Source organism: Dermochelys coriacea, chromosome 6 (assembly GCF_009764565.3).
Source record: "Dermochelys coriacea isolate rDerCor1 chromosome 6, rDerCor1.pri.v4, whole genome shotgun sequence".
Classification (NCBI taxonomy): domain Eukaryota; kingdom Metazoa; phylum Chordata; order Testudines; family Dermochelyidae; genus Dermochelys; species Dermochelys coriacea.
Genome location: NC_050073.1, coordinates 129,634,857 through 129,650,886, shown reverse-complemented (window position 1 = coordinate 129,650,886; position 16,030 = coordinate 129,634,857). Strand labels below are relative to the sequence as shown.

General features: G+C 43.7%; 1 protein-coding gene across 7 annotated transcripts in view; it reads left to right on the top strand.

Annotated features, from left to right (window-relative positions):
• The window catches only part of LRFN5 (leucine rich repeat and fibronectin type III domain containing 5), a 158,213-nt gene extending 142,399 nt beyond the window's left edge, over positions 1-15,814 (top strand). For 3 of the 7 annotated variants that reach the window (XM_038407821.2, XM_038407822.2, XM_038407824.2), the window contains exon 3: positions 430-3,431. In XM_038407821.2, coding sequence (XP_038263749.1) covers positions 430-1,372 — 943 coding nt within the window. In that variant the 3' untranslated portion in view covers positions 1,373-3,431. Of the gene's footprint in view, positions 1-429; positions 3,984-9,443; positions 9,498-15,411 lie in introns of those variants that run through there. The other 4 variants (XR_005293759.2, XR_006282098.1, XM_038407830.2 and 1 more) reach the window with 4 other exon arrangements.
• The last annotated feature ends 216 nt before the right edge of the window (positions 15,815-16,030 follow it).

Below are 16,030 nucleotides of genomic sequence, written 5' to 3'. Positions count from 1 at the left end.
GGCCCTCAAATGCTATCCTCAGTCTCTCTGCCACACAGCCTGCTGCAGTGCCTGCAGAGGTGTTTTATGTGCTAAGTGGATTTGTTTCCAAGTCAGCTAATGTAACAGTCCCACCTTTCAAAACCAATTTGTCATAAATGATTTTTGTTATTTAGCAGTGGCTGTTCTAAGGAGCTCTGTGCTGCCGAGCAAGGCAATTAGTGGGCTTGCCAATAGGAGAGGCAGCACTGCTAATGCAGGGCCACATCCACCACTGGCTCAGAGCCATTTGAATTGGCTCTGCTAACTTTAGACTGCACGGGTGCCGTGTGTTAGTGCCAAAGGGATTGGCCTCTTGGGGGCGATTGTCTTCACGGTTGACTTGAGAGCTGGGGATGGGAGATGACTGTGAGTGCCTTGTTTAATAACACCAGTTCCCTTGTCCCCCAGAATGATACCTCCCACGAGCAAAACCTTCCTGGTCAACAACTTGGCTGCTGGGACTATATACGACTTGTGTGTCTTGGCAATCTATGACGACGGCATCACCTCCCTCACGGCCACCAGGGTCGTCGGGTGCATACAGTTTACTACCGAGCAGGATTATGTCCGTTGCCATTTCATGCAATCCCAGTTCCTGGGTGGCACCATGATTATCATCATTGGTGGGATTATCGTGGCCTCCGTGCTCGTGTTCATCATCATCCTCATGATCCGCTACAAGGTGTGTAACAATAGTGGGCAGCACAAGGTGACCAAGGTCAGCAATGTTTATTCTCAGACCAACGGGGCTCAGATACAAGGCTGCAGTGGTGCGATGCCCCCGTCGATGTCCAAACAGGCCGTCGGGCATGAGGAGAGCGTCCAGTGCTCCAGAGTCTCCAAGGACAGTGTGACTCAGTCCTCAGACACTTGCTCGAGCCAGGACCCCACTACCACTACCTCTGCCCTGCCTCACACGTGGACTTCCAGTGCTTCTGCCTCCCAAAAGCAGAAGAGAAAGCCTGGGCCAAAGCCAAGCAACGAGCCACCGAGCGAAGCTCTCACAAATATCGAGTCCCAGAACACTAACCGAAATAACTCCACTGCACTGCAGCTAGCTAGTCGTCCCCCGGACTCTGCCAAAGGGCCCCCCACCTACAAAAGAGCACAATCAAAGCCAAGTAAGTTTCTCACTTTGCCAACTGAAACATCCAGAGCAAAGCGCAGGTACTCCCTGAATGGAGAATTAATGGCATACCATTGTTATGGTAGCTCCCAGAACACAGGTGGATTATGGTCTAAAAGGAGCATGTCTATGAATGGGATGCTAATTCAGTCAGACAATTCTGATGTGGATAGTGGAAAAGCAACTTTCTCGAGTTCTGAGTGGATATTGGAAAGCACTGTGTGACCTGCTTTTTAAAGTGTATTTTATTTTATTGTCATGAAAAACAAAACAGCAAACGTTGTCTGAGACCTCGCTGCTGGGAGATGGGGATTTGGAATCCCACTCCTGTCTCGCTGAGTTCTGGCTTGTCCATGCAGGTTTGTGTGTGAGCTGCCCAGGGCACACAGGGTTTGTTATGTTTATTTTATTTTATTTAATATAACAACCGAAGGCAACATTCAAAGATAAAATGATTAAAGGAAAAAAGCATGAAACAGCACCAGTGCCTTCCCCTACTCTAGGACTGGCTTCCTGGTTCTGCAGTAGCAGAAAACAAAAGAGAGTTTCACAGAAAAAGCCTTTTCTAAAGGAAATGCTCTTTCCTCCAAGCTAACAAAAGACAACTTATGGATCAGTCAGTAAAATGATATTTTTTAAAATGATCAGACTGTATGTTTCTTTTCAGTGACAATGGTGTTGCCTTTGTTTTTAGGCAAATGCTGTACAGAAACAACAACTCTGTGTTGTTATGTTGTGTAAAATAAAATACTCAATAAGTATACCCAGCCAGTGTTAAAGGAAGTCCCCTTTGAAGCAGCATTCTTGGTGTAGATGCCTTAGGGGTTCCCTGGTATTGATGTTACCCAGCTGGTGCAGGGAGGGGAGGGGAAAGGAGATGCCCTCAGCATTCTGGTGCAAGTAAAGGCTCTGTTTGAGTGTGTGGGAATGAAGACCCAGGGCCAGATCCTCAGCTGGTGGAGATGGGTGTTGCTCCACCCCAGCCAGTGACAATGCCTGTACACCCACAGAGCCTGGCTCAGAGCCATAATCCCAAATGCAGGTATGTCTGCATTCAGGGCTTTGATGTGTGTTGGGGGTGGGGGCAGCATGGGGTCTGAGCATGACAGGTTTGTTAGTTTCAGAATAAATGGAGAAAAACAATAATGCAGGGCCCAGAGCTGCCGTCCCTAATCAGTAAAGACACGTGGTGATTGCAATGGGGGGCTATGGGTGCAAGCGCAGGAGTGTCGGGTTCAGAAATTTGCAGCCACCCTCACTAGCAGGAAACCTGCCCAGTCTTCATCCTCACTTTAGCAAGGACCTGTCAGGATGGCGGCCTGGACACAGTACCCCAGCCAAACACTGTAGAGCCAGGCAACACCAGCGCTTAGTTCAGCCATCTGAAATGAGCGGCCTGGGTCCTGGGTGCTAGAACCCTTCCATGACCCTTCATCATGACAACCTACTGCTTCTCATGCATGGGAAATAGTAGATGTGCCAAGACACAGTCCCCAGTACAGGCCCAGTGCCTTAGATTAGACGTGAGTGCATAGCATGAAAGGCAGTGATGGTTGAAAGGAAGGCGCTCTCCGTTTCACATTAAGATAAATCCCTCTGGGGCTGCAGAGCGGGACTAGGCAGGTGTATCATCTTCTGGCAAATTAATAATATTAACTAATAATTAATAATTAATACAATCCTTTCCCAGCCCTGGTGCTTCTTATGGTTGTCATTTCTGTACGCTCGCATGCTGTTTGGAGATTTCTCCACTGCCTGGGCATAATAAGGGACATGGAAGGCAGTCCCAGCCATGAACTCACCTGTTATCCGATTGTTGTGCCTTGGGATTTAAATCTCGTTTTTCAATGACACGATTAGAAACAAAGAGAGAAGAGCGATGCTGTGAAGGGGTGGCGGGATAGAACTGCTGAGAGAGCCACTCCAGTCTGTTGCATAACACATAAATATGCGGAAATAGATGCATAACTATTGAAACAGTCATTTTCGCAAGGAAAACAAGTGTTTCTATTGCTCTGCTGTGTCCGTTCCCCCCCAGTACATTCCACTCTTCACTTCGTCTCAGCTCATTTGTTCTCTGTGTCTAAATCAGAGATATTTTAATGGCATGACAATTTTAATATGCTACTGAATGTAAGTCAATAGTTTTAGCCTCACTTTGGCAACAAATCATACCTATCCAGTAGTTAAGGTAGTAGGCCATTTTTCCTTAGCAGTAATGGTGTTTGGAGGATTACAGTAACCGATTGAGAGATTTTGCTCTCTGGTCAAAATGTTATTTTATACCCAGTAGTTTGGTGCTTGAAACCAAATAATTCTCAATGATCTGTTACAGGACAGCCCTGTTCTGCATCAGCTCAGCCCCTCGTCAGGCCGATCCTGCGATGTTCCTATTGCCATCACTGGATTGCATCTGCAAAGACATTGCCGGATTGGGCCCAGAAAGGGCCCATCAGAGTGTACTAGAAGAAAGACCATGTTTTCACTCTGGGCTGGAAGGAGAGAAACCCTCTTTTTAAAAAAAAAAAAATATATTCCCATGCAACTGCAGAGACCCACAAGAAAACCTAAGCCCAAAATGATGATATTCAGTTCCCAATGTGCAAGTTAAAAACCTCTGGGTTTCTCTGCCATCCGTGCATTATAGGTCCCTTTCGGCAGGGGCACACAATGATAGCTGCTAAAACATTGTGTCACAAAGGATCCCCACCTATTTATTCTAATTCCCGTAGTCTTAAAGCGAAGGTGTTGTCAGACATGGTTAAGAGAAAATACTGTGTGGTCTGTACTGAGGGAATAAAAAACTATGGAGCCAGTGTATTGAACCTGGGCATAGGTGAGAAATAGCTTTACAGGGTTTTCTACTGATCTGTTTGTTTCAATCATGTGCAGTTTAAAAGTAAAACTACAATGCTATATATGTTGTCTGAAATTGGAACTAACATGTATCTAATGTGCTGTGCAAATGCCAAAATAGTAATAGCTTCCTGGGTTTTTCTTTTTTACACTAAAGAGTCAGTTTTGTAAACACTAAAGCTAAAAACTCCATCCACCGTGCATTTCTATCATAGGCTTTCGGGTACCAGATGGCACAGTTTGGTTTAATTCTATGGTAACGTTACAGGAATATTTAGTTTGGATATCAGAGAAGGTTATTCACATGGCTCTCTCTCTCTTCATCTGAAATATATGCATTGGGCATAAAATGTCTGCCTTTCCACTGTAATAAATATGCAACAGGACCTTTCATTTTATTCAGGTTTTCCATGGGCTTGACTCCTCCAAAGTGTGGAACACCCTAGGATGGAGGAGAATCTGTATTCTTCCAATTCTGCAAAGCCAACTGTGTTAATTGCTTGGGGCAGAGTGTACTCGGACAAAGGCATTCATTATTCAGAAGAACAAAATTTACACACACATACTCAGTGTGAACTCCTGGAAACCTTTCAGAAAAGAAGAGAGATGGTTAACAAGAGCTGGTGAAATCCCCCCTGTGCAAGGAGGCCAGCATAAGAACTAGGTACCACTAAGTCCTTGGGCAATAAGTGGAACTTAATGACACCTATCTCATGTACTGGATCCCTGCATGGGTGCCTTTCACCCACTGAGACCACACTAGGGATTGTGCTTAGCACTTAGCCAGCAGAGGACTTTCCATAATGAATCACCTCAGGTAACTGTGGCTTGTAAAATACAGACCCTGTTCCAAAGGGGCAATGCGAGCCGGATTCCGGTGCTAAGAGCTCCACTTGAAATGGTATCTTCTCTTATAATCACCAGAGGGGAAAAAATTCAAAAGCGTGTTATTGGTTCTAAAAATTGCTGGCATGTACCTCCTCTCCCAACCCTTCTGAAATTAACTGTTCTGCTGAAAGAACAGGCACTGGGGTTGCTGTCATGGTTTGGATGGAGAAACAGTGCTGGGCGCAGAGAGGGTTTGCTGAGTTAGAGGTTCTCTGTGCTGCCTTTCTGGTTGTGCTTTGGGGGGTTCCTTGCTCTGGGCTGAATATGGGACAGTTCAGTTCTTGGGGCAGATGTGGCTTGACTTGTGCCATTTTGCTTTTATTGGCTTGAAAACAATCCATTTTCCTCACGCTCCTATGCAAAAGAGCAACAATAGAACAATCAGCTGGAACAACATGTCCCAGCCTCACCCCCTCCAGGAAAAGATGACAGGTTTCAGAGTAGCAGCCGTGTTAGTCTGTATTCGCAAAAAGAAAAGGAGTACTTGTGGCACCTTAGAGACTAACAAATTTATTAGAGCATAAGCTTTTCGATGAAGTAAGCTGTAGCTCACGAAAGCTTATGCTCTAATAAATTTGTTAGTCTCTAAGGTGCCACAAGTACTCCTTTTCTTTTTTCAGGAAAAGATGGAGTCCCAGCTGTCAGCCTGTTGAGCTTCCATTCAGCTCCATGTTGTCCTTTAGCCCAAATTCTGGCTCTCTGCCCCGCCTCTCGGGGAATGCAGAAAATAGAGACAAGGGCCCACAAGTGAAGCATGGTCCGCATGCAGAATTGTGTAGCTGGGAAAGCAGACGGTAGATGCCGCTGGGTGTGTTAGTATCCAAGGGTACTGGAGAAGATTCAGCCTCTCAAGGATGCATATGGTTATCCCATTATTAAGACTGTTCCTAAATCACCCAATCTTGTCCGTCCCATGGAAAACTCAGCTCCCTGATGTTTTGTTGCCTAGTCTGTCCGTAAGACCCAGGTGAGGTCATTGTTACAGTTCGGAAACCCTTTGACCCACCTCTTTTGCAGTGGCCAGGTGCATCATGAGTGTCACCCACTTTTAGGTAGAAATACACTTTCTCAGTGTGCCTACCAGACGAACGCTCATACCGGGCTCTTGGTCACTGACTGGTGGTTTTGCAAACCTCTTTTGTTTATGCCAACTTGTAAAAATCAGCCAAGTCTAGATCAACCCCTTTCCCCTGTAAACTGAACATAGCTCCCCCTTATGACCTGAGAGCGTGCCTTGTAAATATAGGGTGCCAAATCATAGAAGGTTTGCTAGCATGTTAATTCAAAGCAGCTCCTACGATGCTGTATTATACCTCACTGAAAACTGCAGAAGCCACGGGCCCCTCTGAACTGAGCAGAAAATGGAGCCCCTAGCTGCACTATTAACAGAGCGCTCCTCTAACCAGCATTAAGCTTTTGTGTGTGAAGTTTGAAATCAAAATTGGGATATTGCCTTTTGATTGGTGCATAATGTGTGTTTCCAGTAACAATCTGCTAAACAATCTGGGAAGAGTGAGGCCTTGAGCCTGCTCTCTCTTTGCAATGCTGTAAGAAGGCTTAGCTTTGCTGCTAATGAAAACATGGTCTTACTTCCCAAGGAACATTGAAAAGAACTGGCAACTATTTTTCGTGCTCTTATTGTCCATTGTTTAGACAATAACCTTTCAGAAGGCTGAAAACTACGTTACAAATCAGATCCTCAAATGGTGTAAATCGTCATGTCAATGGAGCTACTCCCATTTACACAAGCTGAGGCTTTGACCCAGAATATTATGCTTACGCTTGCTTTTGCATGTAGCAAACACTGTGCTACATTTTACTATGTCCCTGATGTTGCAAAGTCAATGGGAATCATTCTGTGGAATTCCCTGTCTGTTTCACCAGCAGCAACTCTGATGACAATAGCAGCAATATGCACCATGCAGAGGCGGGAGAAACTGTTTTTTCCTAATTATTTAATGCAACAAGCAGCAGAAGGGGAGTTTATACACAGGGCCTTCTCATAATATAGTATTAGTGTTTGTCATGGTTATTATTTCCCATTGCCTCGTACTTATTAAAAGCAAATGTCGACTCTAGAAGTTGCTGTTCAGCAGAATTACTACAGTTTGCAGCCTCACTAAATTTGTATCAAAACTTACTGGCTCAGTTGCAAAGTCTGCTTCTTCGCTGTTACCATGCCAACTGTGAAATCCATTATTTGAACCCCTCTATACAAAGAGAGATTGAAGTGTTCTCCGACTGGTTTTTGAATGTTAAAATTTTTGACGTCTGATTTGTGTTCATTTATTCCTCTCCAACGCATCATCAAGGATCTACAACCTATCCTGAAGGACGACCCATCACTCTCACAGATCTTGGGAGACAGGCCAGTCCTTGCTTACAGACAGCCCCGCAACCTGAAGCAAATACTCACCAGCAACCACACACCACACAACAGAAGCACTAACCCAAGAACCTATCCTTGCAACAAAGCCCGTTGCCAACTCTGTCCACATATCTATTCAGGGGATACCATCATAGGGCCTAATCACATCAGCCACACTATCAGAGGCTCGTCCACCTGTGCATCTACCAATGTGATATATGCCATCATGTGCCAGCAATGCCCCTCTGCCATGTACATTGGTCAAACTGGACAGTCTCTACATAAAAGAATAAATGGACACAAATCAGATGTCAAGAATTAAAACATTCAAAAACCAGTCGGAGAACACTTCAATCTCTCTGGTCACTCAATTACAGACCTGAGAGTGGCTATACTTCAACAAAAAAACTTCAAAAACAGACTCCAAGGAGAGACTGCTGAATTGGAATTAATTTGCAAACTGGATATAATTAATTTAGGGTTGAATAGAGACTGGGAGTGGATGGGTCATTACAAAAAGTAAAACTATTTCCCCATGTTATTTCCCCCCACCCTCAACTGTTCCTCACACGTTCTTGTCAACTGCTGGAAATGGCCCACCTTGATTATCACCACAAAAGTTTTTCTTCCTCTCCCCCACTCCTGCTGGTAATAGCTCATCTTAAGTGATCACTCTCCTTACAGTGTATATGGTAACACCCATTGTTTCATGTTCTCTCTCTATATAAATCTCCCCACTGTATTTTCCACTGAATGCATCCGATGAAGTGAGCTGTAGTTCACGAAAGCTTATGCTCAAATAAATGTGTTAGTCTCTAAGGTGCCATAAGTCCTCCTTTTCTTTTTGCGGATACAGACTAACATGGCTGCTACTCGGAAACCTGTCATTTGCAGGCAGGCGCCTACAGGCCTTTTAGGATACCAATAGGTGTGACAGGTGCAGTATCATTTACACTAAAAAGTTTGCTATAGAATGCATCCGATGAAGTGAGCTGTAGCTCACGAAAGCTTATGCTCTAATAAATTTGTTAGTCTCTAAGGTGCCACGGGTACTCCTTTTCTTTTTGCTATAGAAGCTATCAGTGAGTGAGGCAGCCCCATGTGCCACCTCTTTCATTAGCTTCCGGTTGGGTCATCGTCTGTTTTCTTGTAGTCACATAAATGACTGTGTTGTCTTTTCCTAGCTGTGCTGCGCTTTACTGTGTATTATTGAACTTTTTAGGAAATTGTCTCTGGGGACCATTGTCTCCCCTTGTGCCAGAGGTGTTGACAGATATAACTTAAATCTGTTCTATAAGCAGAGTGAAGGAATAGGAGTACTTGTGGCACCTTAGAGACTAAAACATTTATTAGAGCATAAGCTTTCCTGGGCTACAGCTTACGTCATCGGATGCATAGAATGGAAGAGACAGTAAGAAGTTATATACATACATACAGAGAAGGTGGAAGTTGCCATACAAACTGTAAAAGGCTAATTAATTAAGATGAGCTATTATCAGCTGGAGAAAAAAACTTTTGTAGTGAAAATCAAGATGGCCCATTTAGACAGTTGACAAGAAGGTATGAGGATACTTAACATGGGGAAATAGATTTAATATGTATAATGATCCAGCCACTCCCAGTCTCTATTCAAGCACAAGTTAATGGTTTCTAGTTTGCATATTAATTCAAGCTCAGCAGTTTCTCGTTGGAGTCTCTTTTTGAAGCTTTTCTGTTGCAGAATTGCCACCCTTAAGTCTTTTACTGAGTGGCCAGAGAGGTTGAAGTGTTCTCTTGTCGGTTTTTGAATGTTATGAATCCTGATGTCAGATTTCTGTTCATTCAAGTAAGAAACATAAAAATGCATTACATTTCCTGCACTTACAAATGTCTGGGTTCTGCTTCTGCACACTTCCTGCATCATGGCACTTGCTTGCAGTTCCAGACCAGTGTTGGGCTATGTCATGGGTAAGTGGTTTCTCCTGAAGTTGCTCTACTTTGATTCCACCTATAGTCCTGCCTGTAGAGTTCATATCCTTTTTATTCTCGCCTTTCACAATGTAAGTGCCACCTCAGATCATGTGGGTGCAACAAATTACAAGCTCTCGCACTCACAACATTCTAGCCTTACTTTGTTTTCTGCAGCCTATCGAACTGGGACACCTGCGAAGAGTGATACTGTTATTCTTTCTTTTTTCTATACAGGGCTAGGAAGATAAATTAGCCATTAGATTTTGACGGTCAGAGTAAATCAATACTGTAAGTAACAATTTGTACCAGTTACATATTCTCCTTTTTACAGTCCAGTGTGGGTCTGATCTTGTTTTCCAGAGGGACCCAAATCCACCATTGCTTGCAGTGGGGAAACAGGGCATGCAGGGGATTTTGGTTACAGGAGAACCTATACAGGGTGACCAGATAGCAAGGGTGAAAAATTGGGATGGGGCTGGGGGGTAATAGGCACCCGTATAAGACAAACCCCCAAATATTGGGACTGTCCTATAAAATCAGGACATCTGGTCATCCTGCCTATGTAAATACATCTAGCAGAGTGGATAGAATTTGGGGGAGATGGTTAGTAGATGTCCAGGTAATCTCCATGCTGGATTTTAGCATTGAGAGGGAAGAAAACGAAGTAAGAAAGGATACAGCCGTGGGAAGGAAAATGTATATAAGGAGGAAGGGCAGTGTGGCAGTATCACTCTAATAGGTTATACTGGCTGTAGAATGACTGTGCCTAATAGGGTACAGAATGTGAGCGAGGCCAAACTGCAAAAATTAAGATGTTTAATCACCATTGCGAGGAGCCTAGGTAACAAAATGGAGGAACTAGAGCTACTGGTGCAGGAAGTGAAACCAGATATTATAGGGATAACAGAAACAGATAGCAGTCATGACTGGACTACAGGTATTGAAGGGTATGTGCTGTTTAGGAAAGACAGAAATAAAAGTAAAGGTGGTGGAGTAGCATTGTATATCAACGATGAGTTAGAATGTAAAGAAATAAGAAGCGATGGAATGGATAAGACAGAGTCCGTCTGGGCAAAAATTACATTGGGGAAGAAAACTATTAGAGCCTCCCCTGGGATAGTGCTTGGGGTGTGCTATAGACTGCCGGGATCTAATTTGGATATGGATAGAGCCCTTTTTAATGTTTTTAATGAAGTAAATACTAACGGAGACTGTGTGATCATGGGAGAATTTAACTTCCCAGATATAGACTGGAGGACCAGTGCTAGTAATAATAATAGGGCTCAGATTTTCCTAGATGCGATAGCTGATGGATTCCTTCATCAAGTAGTTGCTGAACCAACTAGAGGGGATGCCATTTTAGATTTGGTTTTGGTGAATAGTGTAGACCTCACAGAAGAAATGGTTGTCGGGGATAATCTTGATTCAAGTGATCATGAGCTAATTCAGTTCAAATTAACAAATAACAAAAATAAAATAACAAAAATAAATCTGCAACTAGGGTTTTTGATTTCAAAAGGGCTGACTTTCAAAAATTAAGGACATTAGTTAGGGAAGTGGATTGGACTGAAGAACTTATGGATCTAAAGGTAGAGGAGGCCTGGGATTACTTTAAATCAAAGCTGCAGAAGCTATCGGAAGCCTGCATCCCAAGAAAGGGGAAAAAAATCATCGGCAGGAGTTATAGACCAAGTTGGATGAGCAAGCATCTCAGAGAGGTGCTTAAGAAAAAGCAGAAAGCCTACAGGGAGTGGAAGATGGGAGGGATCAGCAAGGAAAGATACCTTATTGAAGTCAGAACATGTAGGGATAAAGTGAGACAGGCTAAAAGTCGAGTTGAGTTGGACCTTGCAAATGGAATTAAAACCAATAGTAAAAGGTTCTATAGCCATATAAATAAGAAGAAAACTAAGAAAGAAGAAGTGGGGCCACTAAACACTGAGGATGGAGTGAAGGTCAAGGATAATCTAGGCATGGCTCAATATCTAAACAAATACTTTGCCTCAGTCTTTAATAAGGCTAAAGAGGATCTTAGGGATAATGGTAGCATGACAAATGAGAATGAGGATATGGAGGTAGATATTACCATATCAGAGGTAGAAGCGAAACTCGAACAGCTTAATGGGACTAAATCGGGGGGCCCAGATAATCTTCAAGAATATTAAAGGAATTGGCACATGAAATTGCAAGCCCATTAGCAAGAATTTTTAATGAATCTGTAAACTCAGGGGTTGTACTGTATGATTGGAGAATTGCTAACATAATTCCTATTTTTAAGAAAGGAAAAAAAGTGATTTGGGTAACTACAGGCCTGTTAATTTGACAACTGTAGTATGCAAGGTCTTGGAAAAATTTTTGAAGGAGAAAGTAGTTAAGGACATTGAAGTCAATGGTAAATGGGACAAAATACAACATGGTTTTACAAAAGGTAGATCGTGCCAAACCAACCTAATCTCCTTCTTTGAGAAAGTAACAGGTTTTTAGACAAAGGAAACGCAGTGGATCTAATTTACCTAGATTTCAGTAAGGCGTTTGATACGGTGCCACATGGGGCATTATTAGTTAAATTGGAAAAGATGGGGATCAATACGAAAATTGAAAGGTGGATAAGGAATTGGTTAACAGGGAGACTACAGCGGGTCCTACTGAAAGGTGAACTGTCAGGCTGGAGGAAGGTTACCAGTGGAGTTCCTCAAGGATCAGTTTTGGGATCAATCTTATTTAATCTTTTTATTTCTGACCTCGGGAAAAAAGTGGGAGTGTGCTAATAAAGTTTGCGGATGATACAAAGCTGGGAGGTATTGCCAATTTAGAGAAGGATCGGGATATCATACAGGAGGAGCTGGATGACCTTGTAAACTGAAGTAATAGTAATAGGATGAAATTTAATTGTGAAAAGTGTAAGGTTATGCATTTAGGGATTAATAACAAGAATTTTAGTTATAAGCTGGGTATGCATCAATTAGAAGTAATGGAGGAGGAGAAGGACCTTGGAGTATTGGTTGATCATAGGATGACTATGAGCTGCCAATGTGATATGGCTGTGAAAAAAGCTAATGCGGTTTTGGGATGCATCAGGAGAGGCATTTCCAGTAGGGATAAGGAGGTTTTAGTACCGTTATACAAGGCACTGGTGAGACCTCACCTAGAATACTGTGTGCAGTTCTGGTCTCCCATGTTTAAGAAGGATGAATTCAAACTGGAACAGGTACAGAGAAGGGCTACTAGGATGATCCAAGGAATGGAAAACTTGTCTTATGAAAGGAGACTCAAGGAGCTTAGCTTGTTTAGCCTAACTAAAAGAAGGTTGAGGGGAGATATGATTGCTCTCTATAAATATATCAGAGGGATAAATACCACGGAGGGAGAAGAATTATTTAAGCTCAGTACCAATGTGACACAAAAACAAATGGATATAAACTGGTCATCGGGAAGTTTAGACTTGAAATTAGACGAAGGTTTCTAACCATCAGAGGAGTGAAGTTTTGGAATAGCCTTCCAAGGGAAGCAGTGGGGGCAAAAGATCTATCTGGCTTTAAGATTAAACTCGATAAGTTTATGGAGGAGATGGTATGATGGGATAACATGATTTTGGTATTCATGATAAATACGCCTAATGGCCTGTGATGGGATGTTAGATTGGGTGGGATCTGAGTTACTACAGAAAATTCTTTGCTGGGGGGCTGGCTGGTGAGTCTTGCCCATATGCTCAGGGTTTAGCTGATCACCATATTTGGGGTCGGGAAGGAATTTTCCTCCGGGGCAGATTGGAAGAGTCCCTGGAGGTTTTTCGCCTTCCTCTGTAGCATGGGGCATGGGTCACTTGATGGAGGATTCTCTGCTCCTTGAAGTCTTTAAACCACAATTTGAGGACTTCAGTAGCTCAGACATAAATGAGGGGTTTGTTACAGGAGTGGGTGGGTGAGATTCTGTGGCCTGCGTTGTGCAGGAGGTCGGACTAGATGATAAGAATGGTCCCTTCTGACCTTAGTATCTATGAATCCTGCTCACCTTACTCACAGGACACTTTGGATGCAACTGGCCAACTCCCAAGAGTCAGGTGCCCAGGATGATGTCATAAAAAAGGAGAAAGCTTAATCTGCAGAGATGATAACTGACTGCTCCTGGAGAATGCACTGCCACACAAGCACTGAATCCACTGAGACACGCTATGTTGCATAAGGAGATTTTTAAGAGCTCTGTATCTTACTTTTGCACTTTAGAGACAGGTTGTTTTTTGATAAAGCCAGCACTTAGGACTAAGATAACACAGCTAGCTGGCTGCACACTCATTTGCTTCTTTCAGACTGCCGGCTTCCTGTAAAAATACCACATAATTTCTGTGTTTCCATTCATCTGCCTTCAAGAACGCTGAACCAAACTGCACCCCGCACAAACACCCAGCCAGGCCCAGAGCAGCAGCAGGTTTTTGGAAGCTAGCGATGCCATGCACCTGCCATGTTGCTGAGAAGAGGAGATTGTTTTCCCTGCCTGTAGAACTCTTGCCCCATCTTTGCAGTGATGTGCATTTCTCACATGTGCCATTGTCACATGCCTTAGACTCAGCTCTTTGGAGCAGAACAGGGTGACCAGACGTCCCCATTTTATAGGGGCAGTCCTCGTCTTATAGAGGCGCCTATTACCCCACACTCTGTCCCAATTTGTCAGACTGGCTGTCTGGTCACCCTAGGGCAGGACCATCTTTCCTTTCCCTGTGTGTATCTAGGGTCTGGCCCAATGGGGCCCTGCCCTTTGTTGTGCCATGGAGTGCTACAGCAAGACAAACAAACAGTGGCTGTAATGATGATCCCTCCATGGAAATGTCACCTACTTCATGTCAGAACCAGGAGGGCATTTGAAAATTCACCCCTTCCCCATTTGCATAGGGTGCCTTTGGCCCAGTCATGCTCCTAGCCCTCATTTCCAGCAAGCTTCATGACATTTCCCCCCAGACCTACAAGCCCTGGGATTCACACCCATTGCACAGCATTGGTGAGGGTGCAGGGCAGGACTGGGGGAGCAATGGAGAGCTGGAGCTCTGCTGGAGCCATGGGAATCCCCTGGGTAGAAAGCTGGAGGCATTTTGTCACTATATCCCATCCTATTCCCACTGGACTGGATAACACAGGCCAGCTTCAGCCTTCTGCAGACTGTGCCTGCTAGATGGGACAGCTGGACCTGGAATAACTGATCTCAGGGAGCAGGCTGAAGGCCTCTGAAAACCTCAGCAAACTAGAAAGCAGTTTTTAAAAAACACTCTAGGCCCTGTTAAACTGCCGCACATACAACATGGCATTTTAAAATGTCAGTTATTAGACTAGTGTCTAAAATTTCCTTCCTCTTCCCCACCCAACGGGGCACTAGATGAGCTCACTAGCAGCTTTCAGAAAAATACGGCTCTGTTTCAAGTGTGCCACAGTGCATTTCGAACAGCTTCTCAGGATAGATCCAAGGATCGGCAGGTGCTGGGCTGGGAAAGCTGTAAACTTGCACATGACTGTAAAGTGATTTTTTTTTAAATTCATGTGACACCCGCAAAGGAATGGGTCATTTGAAGTTTTGTTGTTGGAACAGTGTGTGCGGGGGGGGGGGGGGGAGGTATTCGGTACAAATCAGTCAAAGCACATGAAACGTGGGATTCCCTCCACAGAACCAAGTGACTGTTCTGTCATTGGCTTGAATGAGCCAAGGAACAGCCCTAGAATTTGCAAACATAAGATGGATTGCAGAGCAATGTGTTTTGTCCTAGTAATCTGTACTGCAGCGGGCTCCACCACTCTGTGGCTTCTGCCTTTCAGTTACTGCTGGTTGAATACGAGGGGCTAGTTAAATACTGTAGTCAATTAATGCTGCAATTTGGGGGGGGATAACTTATTCCATTAATTGTTTTTTCTTCATTATTCACCTGGCTTTGCTTGCCATGTGTTGGCATTTGCGTTTGCAAACAGCCATCCTATAATAGTGCCGGAGGGATTCTTTTCAACCTCTCCTTGTGCTGAAAAGCACTGGCCAGCTGTGGCTGGCTAAATGGCAGGCACAGAGTGTGGTGTGCGGGTTATGCGATGGTAGTTGGACTATATCTGTCAGAAAAGTCTTTCTGCACCCTCCCATTGGCCCTGCATTTTTAGGACATGTGATTAACTGACAGGCTAAGCCATACCCCCTTATCTCCTTATTGCCTTTGTTTTGGTTCTTTTCACAGACGCAGGAATTGAGCTGAAGAACGCCACCTTCAAAAAGTGTTGCTATTGATGTTTTCACTCAGAAAAAAAAACAACATGATCCAACTCACTGAAGATTAAGCTGTTGAACCAATTCTCACCCCTGCAGAAACTCTCATTTGACATCTACAGCCTACACCAAAAGGACATGGAGACTGGCTCCCTTGGATAAACATGCTTTCCCAGTTCCTGGATTCCCTACCCCCCAACTTTGACATTCATTATAAATATCTTTTCTGGCCTTCAAAAATTTTTTTAAATAAATAATATGGTGGCAACAGCTCCCATATGAACTCGTGTTAAATGTTGCCAGTGGTGAATTCACAGACTATAAAATGCTCAGTAACTTATATCACCTTAACAAATAAACATTTTACTATGGCAGAGTTTGCATGCTGACTGATTTTTCAAGGCAGGGCTTGGTAAATGCTAACTGACTGTCATAGGTCTGTGATGCCAAAGGAGCCCTACACACTTCACAAAAAGAAAAGGAGTACTTGTGGCACCTTAGAGACTAACACATTTATTTGAGCATAAGCTTTGATGATGAAGTGAGCTGTAGCTCATGAAAGCTTATGCTCAAATAAATGTGTTAGTCTC